This window comes from Silurus aristotelis, assembly GCF_946808225.1.
Source record: "Silurus aristotelis genome assembly, chromosome: 11".
NCBI classification, from domain to species: Eukaryota; Metazoa; Chordata; class Actinopteri; order Siluriformes; family Siluridae; genus Silurus; species Silurus aristotelis.
The window spans coordinates 7,498,030-7,508,456 of record NC_139584.1 but is presented as its reverse complement, the minus strand read 5'-3'; the positions used below and the strand labels follow the sequence as shown (position 1 = coordinate 7,508,456).

General features: G+C 36.5%; 1 protein-coding gene across 8 annotated transcripts in view; it reads left to right on the top strand.

Moving 5' to 3' along the window:
- The window catches only part of pde4d (phosphodiesterase 4D, cAMP-specific), a 168,714-nt gene that overhangs the window by 133,796 nt on the left and 24,491 nt on the right, over positions 1 to 10,427 (top strand). For all 8 annotated transcript variants that reach the window (XM_083555344.1, XM_083555345.1, XM_083555343.1 and 5 more), the window contains 4 exons: positions 6,959 to 7,150; positions 7,550 to 7,586; positions 7,801 to 7,877; positions 8,171 to 8,220. In XM_083555344.1, coding sequence (XP_083411470.1) covers positions 6,959 to 7,150; positions 7,550 to 7,586; positions 7,801 to 7,877; positions 8,171 to 8,220 — 356 coding nt within the window. The remainder of the gene's footprint in view (positions 1 to 6,958; positions 7,151 to 7,549; positions 7,587 to 7,800; positions 7,878 to 8,170; positions 8,221 to 10,427) is intronic.

Here is a 10,427-nt window from a genome sequence, read left to right as displayed (position 1 = left end):
TGGAAAGTTACGCGTATTCAGAGTTGACCTGCGCACACACTTAAGTAGATTTTTTTAGCTCATTAATCACATTATGTAAATTATCTACATGTTGTTCACACCTCTGGGCGTGCCAGATGTTTCACAGGAAACGGGTTTATTTACAGAGTCTAGACCACTTCGTTTAAACGAAAGTGTATGGCTTTGAGCCAGACATGATCAAGGAAGATAGAAAATGCAGACTGAAGAAGGAATTTTCTTGTAAAAGATTTTTTTTTTAAAAAGGGCTGAGGATTATTATAGTACTGAAATCAACACTTAATACGAGTCTAAAGTATTGTCACAATATTGCTGCTTAAATATTCTTAATTGAATGATCACATGAATAATCTTTTTAAATAGGGATAAACTCTGTGCTTAGTTTTTAGTCTGGGGTTTACTGATATATTACCTGAGTTATTTCCCTGGTTTAATAATGAGACACAGTGAGATGTAAAAAGAAGAATTCAGAAGCAATCGACATAGAAAAATGGCAATAAAGTCAACAGGCTGCTCTACACTGTTAATATTTTCATGAACAGTGAGTGAATATTACTGTAAAATGTCCTGAATGTCTCCGCACTTATCTCACCCCCCCATACTGCACTACGCTCCCTCCGATCCTAAACCACTGCTCCACTGGTCCCATCATCTCTTAGGGTAAGACATGCTTCCAGACTCTACTCTGTTCTTACACCGAGGTGGTGAAACAAACTTCCCCTTAATGTCTGAACAGCTGAGTCACTAACAGTCTTCAAACAATGTCAAGTTGTATAAGCGCAACTTCCAAACGCCATAAATGTTATGTTACAAAGTTTCTGAGTGCAAAGCTAAGCATGTTTTGATTGTAACATGCTTGTGACTTGTCAGTGATTGTTTTCACCTATTCACTGTGTGGATGGTGATTAGTTAGTAGTCTGTTTATACCCTCATCTTCCTGTGTCAACTTAGGAACTCTTGCTCATTGTTTATGTATGTTTATGTGCATCGTCACCCTGGTTATGATTTCCGGTGTTTGAGCATGAGATCGTTTTTAATGACTATTAGTTGGCCATAATAAAGAAGCTGTTGAATTTCTGCACTTGTCTTGTTTCTAAACAGCTATCAGCCACTTGTTTTGCTACTACAGTAAGGACAGGTTAAGGTGTTGCATCTAGCTATGTGCTAGTGTAAAGGAAACTTAAAAACATGGTGTAGATACTTATATATATGTATTTAGTTTGGGGGCAGGATACATGCCAGAAAACCATTATTGCCTTGCTTTGATTTTACCCAAAAGGTATGTGCGTTTACATAAATAGCAGCTGCTGAAAGAGTTAAGTTGTTGTCTTGTCAGATATGCGAACGTGATTACATTTTTCCTGACAGGATGTAATCCACCCATTTCCTCCTGGAAGATGATTCGTATCACAAAAATAGGGCATTTCTTTATTAAACCGAATCTAATAGCGTTGTCCAGACTTTTCAAAGTAAAGATAATAAACAATAATTGAAAAAAGTTTTTGGTTATTTTGTTGCAAATTGAGATTTGATGACAAGGGACGAGTTGCATAAAAGTTGTTACTTTGATGCCAGAATCAGCGAGCTAAACCACATTGCATTCCTTTCCTTGTTTAGGCTAATTCTATCGTTTATTTCAGTGTCACCATGACGATAAAAAGCAAAATGGTGATGGCTAGTAGCTAACACATGCCTGAAACATCGCTAACTAATGCCATGTGTGCCGTGTGTGCTTCATTTCATCATCATTTGTAGAAGGGAGAATCTTTTTTTTTTCTTCACAATGTCAAAATTGAACCAGTAGAGTAGAATAGAAGACATTGAAAATGTGGAGGTGGATATTGTATGTATTGTAGAGTTTAGTATTTTCACCCCCAAGTTTTAAGGGTACTAGAAGTTAATAGCAGAATGGCGCCTGGAACAAGAAAAGAATGCAACAGTCAAATGGTGTAAAATAAAGGTTTGGTCATGCTACAGCTCGAATATAAATGAGGTAATACATGACAGCAGTGTAGCATGTGGAGTAAATATTACAACCAGAACAGAATAGGAGAGATGGTGGCATTGTTAACAGTATTAGAAAATAGTTTTAGCACATTTAGAAGAGGGAATACAAACATTTGTTGTTTTTACATTATGTTTTGCAATATACATATATTGTGGTCCCCTAGAAGTCGCCGGGGTTTACGTTCTAAGACCACCGCGAGTTCCGTAAATCCGCACATTTTGGACGCAGCCCCGCAACCTTAGTGAACCTTAGTGAATTCATTTAGACATTATGACACTTTAATACAATAATGTGTTTTAACAAATTTAATGAAATATGTTACTGAAAACATGTATATTGTCCTAAGTGTGTCCAGACTTTTGCACTAGACTGAATGCATCTATGAATTACTGTATGTAGAAATATGCAGTTTGCATTTGATAACAGAGTTTGGTGGTCTGTAAATGTAGCTGAGAATGCTTTCTAGGTTTAAAACAACCCAGAGCAGTATATGAGCAGGGTAAACATTTGGCATCAGCAATTGGTCATTTCTGTGGACACTGGTCTTTGTTTATCCTGAGCAACTTACAGTTATCTCGTTTATACTATAAGCAGTTGAAGCTTATAGGGGCCCTGCTCAAGGGCCCAACATTGGCAGCATAGTAGTAGCATAACTCACAACCTAGTAATCAGAGATCCAATAATCTACCAATTACAGTGTATTTAAAAAGAAAACGTAGAGACAGTTTGGTTACTTTCAAATACAGAGCTGCATTCCCGGGAATCCACAGTGACCTTTTATAACAGTGATTTATTTCAGCTGGTTTGGTGTATTAACTCCACTGTAACAGCTCGAGTCTCTTGTATCTGTCGTTCTCAATGTGTTCTCAGGAGCCACAGAGTTCTGTGGTTTTTTAATCGTGTAAGAGAAGTGGAACTGCAAACCCAAAGTGATCAAGTTATCATGTCTATAAATACTGTCTCCTGGAATTTAATGTCGACATTTTTAATAAAATTGGTTCTTGTGGTAATAAGTTAAAAAAATCTAAAAATCTCTGCATCCAGTCAGTAAATAGGAAATGTGTTGTGCACAATAAAAAATAATCTTTTTTTTGTTGTAAAAGTTTGTGCCCTACAGCTGAGTCGACTGCCTGTAAAAACCTCTGTCTGATGCCATTATTTTACATAATAATAGGGAATGTGCTTTTACGCATGGCAAGGCCATTTCAGCCCCGTCCAAGTGATCTTTGCTGTTAATTCTAATCCAAATCTGTTAGGCAGAAGGTCAGGGTCAGTCTGCACTCAAATCAAATAGAGAAGACATTTCGTTTGGTGTGTGTCTCTATCAGCGTATCAAGCTCTCAAGGAGAAGATGCCGAAAGAACAAACAGTGCCGTGTTTTTAACCCAGTCGGAGTGAATGTGTAACCCAACCTGGAATGAAGCATGCAGTAATCCTTGTTTGAGGAAAAGAGAGAGGCCATCACTTCATATTCACTCTGCCAGGGATGAACTGCAATTAAACAGAGAGAAGGAAAAGGAGACAGAGAAGGAACAGTGCGTTATTTCTGCGCTTGTGCATTTAACTCCATGTCAAAGATTCAGTTAATGCTTTTAAAGGTCATTCTGTGAGATCATTCAGGGTTCAGGGCTGCTTCTGATGTGGTAGTAAAGGCAAGAGGATGTTGGATTGATACTAGCACGCTGTTTCAGTTCAGATTATAGCTGATAAGTAAGGAATGAAACATGACAGGCTGTGGTGTCCCCACATTTTATGTTCTAATAATAGCATAGGCAAAATTTTTTAACTCTTCGTTTCACAGCAATTTGTGTGGGATTACCACTTTCTGAACAATGCACTAAAAATAAATGTAAAACAAAATACAAATCAGAAAGGTAGCTGTCTTTTTTATTTATATTTTGAAGTACTACAATTTTGCTAGACAAATTTCTGATGAGAATTTAAAAAGGCACATTTCAATCGAAATAATGAAAAAGTCACAGTATTTTTATTTTATTTTATATTAACATTATTTGCAAAAAGTAAGTTGCACAGAACCAAGTCAAAACTTTGCCACCCAGATTACTTCCATTGCTGCAATCTGCTTTTCCTACTACTGTGCATTCCTCCTGCCTTTGATTTTATTGATATCACAGTTTAGGAAAGTGGACATCTTGTTTTTTTTAATTAAACACTATAAAGACAAAAGTATTGGGATATCTGACTTTTCTAGTCAATGTGGTTCTTCCCCAAACAGTTACCACAAAATTTGAGGCACACAAGTGTATTGAATGTCTTTGGATGCAGTAGCATTACATTTTTCCCCAAACCTGTTCTAGCATGACCTTTAGACAAAATGAGCTCCACGAAGATATGGTTTGCATGGGTTGGAGTGAAAGATCTTGAGTGGCCTGCTATAGAGCTCTGTATTGAATGAGCACAAATCTCCAAAATCTTGTGGAACATCTTCCCAGAAGAGTGGAGATTATTTTATCAGCAAAAGAAGACTAAATGTGGAATGTGATGTTCGAAAAGCACATACAAAGCTTACGATGTCCGACCTTTTGTCCACATAATTACATACATTCTTCTTTCAGCAGCAGTTGAGAAAGCAAACTTCAGGCACCAAAAAGGTCTTGTCTGAACATGTACATCTCATATTGTTGTTATTCCATTAATGTTTTGGAGGAAGGCTAATGTAAGCCTGCGTAGGCATAATGCACACAGACGGATTTACTTGTGTAACACGATTAAGCTCTGCAGTATGGCTCATATCAGATATGGGATATAGTATAAAATGCTTACATATGTCTAGCTAAAGTTTTCACTGAGCCCAGGCATAACACTAGTTAAGCCTGCCGTCATCCCCGTAGTAGTGACGTCCATGGAGGACCCCTGCACGTGGTCACATTTTGCAGCACTGGTGTGCATTGTTCAGCTCTATCTGAACACGTCAAGCAGAGTGGATTAGTCAGTATTAGCCAATAGCGGCCTGAGCTCCACCCGCATGTGTAATCACGGTGACTACAAGCCTGAGGTCCGCCAGGGAGTTAAGTGAGAAACAGAGAGAGACGTAATGCCGCGTCACGCCCCACATCAAACCAGAGGGAATCCCAGGAGCTTTGAGATTGTGCAAATGCTCTCTGGGTGTTCTGGGTCAGCCCTGGTAACTGCTGCACGGCCGATTATTAATGGGGGTGCAAACTGGTTGCGAGGAAGTGCGCAGTAAGCAGTAAACGTAAATAAGCAGTAAACGTCTCCTGCAAAGGAACTTCATCGGAACAGAGATTTTTTTTTATTATAAGTTAGAATGAAAATAGAGTGTTCTGGAAATAAAATGTGGCCTTATTCGAGGAGCTTTTAATGGGTATTTTGTTCAATTAATAAGACGAATAATTTTGATTCAGTGTGCTTTGAAGTCACATTAAACAGGTCTTTATTTACCGAAAGTATTCAAAAAGTTTCGTAGCAGCTTTTTGCTAGGATTATATTACAATTTCTTGCATTTTTTCATAATGAATGAACAAGCCTCTATTTTTTCAGCTGTTTAAATCCTGATTAAAATAAGTTTCCTAGTTACACTGTTACTTAGTAGATTTAAATCCTAAAGCTTAAAAATATGCCTCAGTGAATTAATAATAATCCATCGACTGGACTGTATTTTTCTCTTCGACTCTCTTAGATTTACAGATAAGCTGTTTTGCATGAACATAGTGAAATGTGATGAAGGGTATTGTTTTGTTCTGCATGTTGCTGATTTGATGCTGGTCAAAACAGGACTTACTTGCTTTGTGGCATTATCTATCATAATACCTATATGTTAGTGTTTTTTTATTTAATGTATGGGATTTTTGTTTCAAAGCACCATTGGTATAAGCTCCCTAGACAAAATATTTGTTGCATCTACTCATTGTTATTGTATCTCTGTATTGTACACACAATAGGACACCTGGACGAATGGATTTTGGCATTAAACAGGGTCATCAGTTGCCTTTTGTGTTTTATATCCAAACACAGTCTATCCCACATTCCGAGACCACACCCTGGCCTGGAAAGTCATTAGACCTCAGTCCAGGTTATTTTGAAGCATTAAGTATTAAGAAAATTAGCATGCAACATTTTTTTCTAGGAACTTGTGTAAGGAATAAGAAAAGTGAGGACGTGTTACTGTTACTGTTCATTAGTTTCTGTTGTAAGTTTTTGACTCCTTTTGGAAATGTTAAATAATTAAAAATTGAATTTAAATCTCCTTAAAAGAGGTTTTTCATTGTAAACAAATGATAATTGTATAATAGTTACAGTGGGGAAAAAAAGTATTTAGTCAGCCACCAATTGTGCAAGGTCTCCCACTTAAAAAGATGAGAGAGGCCTGTAATTCTTTTTATCATAGGTACACTTTAACTATGAGAGACAAAATGAGAAAATAAATCCAGAAAATCACATTGTCTGATTTTTAAAGAATTTATTTGCAAATTATAGTGGAAAATAAGTATTTGGTCACCTACAAAAAAGCAAGATTTCTGGCTCTCACAGACCTGTAACTTCTTCTTTAAGAGGCTCCTCTGTCCTCCATTTGTTACCTGTATTAATGGCACCTGCTCGAACTTGTTACAGGCCTCTCTCATCTTTTTTAATGGGAGAACTTGCACAATTGGTGGCTGACTGAATACTTTTTTGCCCACTGTATATGCATATTATGTGGGGTGTCTACTGTACTGTTTTGGAAGTGGTTCCTATAGAAATGACATATAACACAGAAAATAGGAAATGATATAAACTGAATTCAGAATTAAACAGCACTCTGGAACAATTTGTTTTAATTTTTCTTAGAATGCTTGACAGATTTTAAAATGATGATAGCTTGTTTAGGTTTAGATTTTATCCTGAGTGTATCCCTGTACCAAAAGTGTTCATGTTTATTTCAATTGTTCACTTATGATGTTTTTTTTGCAGTTTTGATGTGGATAATGGCACATCGTCAGGACGCAGCCCGCTGGACCCAATGGCCAGCCCTGGGTCAGGTCTCATCCTGCAGGCCAACTTCGTCCATAGCCAACGGAGGGAGTCGTTCTTGTACCGCTCGGACAGCGACTATGACCTCTCACCAAAGTCCATGTCGAGAAACTCCTCCATCGCCAGTGACATGTGAGCAGAACTAAGAAAGAACATAGCTTCATATAATGTGTGCCTCCGTCCAGTGGTTTCTTAAATAATTCAATTCTTATAGTTCTTTGCATTGACTGATTTGTTTAAGCCAAACAAGGATAACTGAGAAAAACAAGTCTATAAATAACATTGTGTGGAAGACTCAGGAATACATAGCTCTATGGCTTATTGTACACATGTAATTAATGAGCCTAATATTTGAATAGTTGAAAAATGGTGGAAATGTTATTGTGCTTTATGTAATGTCAATGTCATGTTTAGATTTTCTACCTAAAACTGTAATACTGGATCAGACATAGCAATTCTTGGTAAACAAATGGTTGCTGATATTATTTTATATGACTACTCATTAAAACTGTTTTTCTCCCCACTATGTAGACATGGAGATGACATGATTGTTACCCCTTTTGCACAGGTAGGTCAATGTTTCTTCAATAAAGCACTGCTTTTTTCCTCTTTTAGCTTTTTAGGTTTAGCTCAAATGCATCTGAATATTATTAACTATTCTTATTATATGTTGGCTCAATAGTGGAATTGGAATTGTTTTCAACTAGGTTTAATTGTTTAAAGTGCAGTATGCATGCTTCTTGAAAACTTGTGTCATGTTTTGTCATGTTCTTTTCTTTCAGGTCCTGGCTAGTTTGAGAACTGTACGAAATAATTTCTCAGCACTGACAAATGTACAGCAAGAAAGAACCTCCAACAAGTAAACAGTTCATTCAACTGATTGATTTATTGGATATGCCCTAATCCTGTTGTAACCGGACCTACTGTACTGCTTTTTCTTTTTTTTTGGTGACAGGATAAATATAATTATGATTCCTCTTGAACTTTTAACAATGACTCGATAGTTTTGGAAAAGAAGAAATATTTATACTCCAGCAGCTTTGAAGCCAGTTGCTTATTTGACTTATTTGTAATCTCCAGGGCAAATAAGTAGCAGCTCTGTGGAATTTAATTGAAGTTGTAATTCTTACATATTTGTCTTCTTTCCTCCAGGAGATCACCCATGTGTAACCCTCCACCCATCACAAAGACCACATATACAGGTGTGCTATCTTTAGCCTTTCTTCCAACATATTTTGTGTTTGTGTGTATAAGAAACGTACAAAAAAACAAATCCGGTCAATTTGTTGTCATGATGAATATATTTCCTGGCCAGATGTGTGGTCTGAAGCTTAAAACCAGGAGGAAGTGTGAGAGCACATGGCTCTCAGTATAAATACAGCAAGGCCAGCCAAAGGTTATCAAACCTGCATGGCCTCCTTAGGACGGCGTTTCATGTCACACGCTACCCCAGCATTTCACACGTTCCTTTTCTCAGTCCTGCTGCTGGAAAAGCACTTTATAAACAACAGGGTTATTATAGTTTTAATAATGCAGTCGTAAACATAAGTCAGGATCTTATATTACAGCCAAACGATTTATTATTATTATTATTATAATTATTAGGAATATCACATTGTATGTTTTATATTTACACTTAACACATAAAACCTATTCATTGTCGTTTCCGCACCAGTTTCTCTCAAAGTTAAAAAGTCAAAAAAAAGTTTTACAAAGAATCTAAAAAAACATTTGACAGATTAATGCCTACCACTGAGTCTCCTAACATCGTAAAATAAATATTCATCTGAAAATACATTATTGCAAGCGCAACACTTTTTTTGTGTGTTGCATAACAAGAAATAATTTTCTGTTTATCAGCTCTAAATTTTGCAAGTGTCTGCTTTTTAACTCTCTGTGAATGAACTGTTACTATGAAATCACCAGTGTATTTAGAACAAGCACATTAATATAAACCTGTGATTTGGCGTGCAGCCAGAACCTCGTGAAATCTAATCAACACTTTCCAACCAATCAGAATAGAGAATTTGGCAGTGCTGGGAAATGCCATTATTTTCTGCATTCGTTTGAAGGTGCGAGACATGGACTGAAGCAGTGAATATTGTATATAAAGTCAACAAAGTACATTAAAACACACAATACCTTTATATTTCATCTCGAACTGAATATAAAGGCTTATCAAAACAAATTACCAAATACAATGACCAAAATAAAATCAGTAGTTTTTGAAACACAAAGAGCAGATGCAATTATGGATTTTTCCATTCTTTTGCCGCAAAATATATTAAGGCATTAGCAGACTGGTTGTTGTGAAACTATTTTTATTCATAGATAGAACAAGCACTTAGCGCTATAAATAGTTCGTTTTAAAGTTGGTTTATTAATGCTGTAAACAATGCTAGTGAAAGGAATTTTATGATAGAATCTAATGATAGAAGTAGAGCACTACTAATACAATTTTATATTTGTGAAAGAGAGAGAGAGAGTTGTATGAAAGAAAAATAATCAGTACATAAACTACACTGAATTCCATATTAAAAAGAAAAAGAATGCAAATCTAAATTCATTTAAAAACTTTCAGATATTATGGTGTAATTGTGTGGATTTGTGAGAAGTGATTAAAACTATATTTTGTTCAAGACTCAGATTCATTCTCGTCACAACATCAATACCCTTGAAGTAGGATAAATGTCACACAAGCCCGTGTTGAATCAGGGATTACTCGTGATATCTGGCGATATTTGATTGGCAACTTTTGAAAAAAAAGCAATAAAAGGGTTTATTTTGAACCTCATTACACATTTACGCCTAAAAATAACTGCTGTAAAACCTCTTTGACACCAGAAGCCTGACAGAGTCTGTGATAAGAAACGACTTTCTGCTGACTGATGGAGTTATCGATTTATGACACACCTGTCATTGTATTGATTAGCTTATGTACCTAGGGCTATTCATAGCACAATTATAATAAGAACCTGGAGCAGAGATGGCGGCTGTGGTGTGAATAAATATGCATTAAGCAACTCTGAGGAAGAACAGCAGTGTAAGGTCAGCATTCTTTGCTTATATAAGCACAATGATCAGGTCAGGGGTGTCACGCTTTCAGTCCAGCAGTGCAGCCCTGGAGAACAACAGAATAAAAGTACAGGAAGTCCCCGAGTTACGGTGGATTCCAATGACCCTATTGTAACTTGGAAATCGAGACATGGCCTAGCCTACTTAGGCGTTTTAAAGAATGATCAGTATGTGGTAGTATACTGTAATTTGTTAATAATTTAACTTAAAAAAAAACATTGAGACAACTGAAACCTGTCGATCGCTGCAGAGAGTAAGGCTGTGTCCCAACATATCATACGAAAATGAAGATACTGCGTGAAAATTTCAATATATATTTTTTTATTTCGGTTCG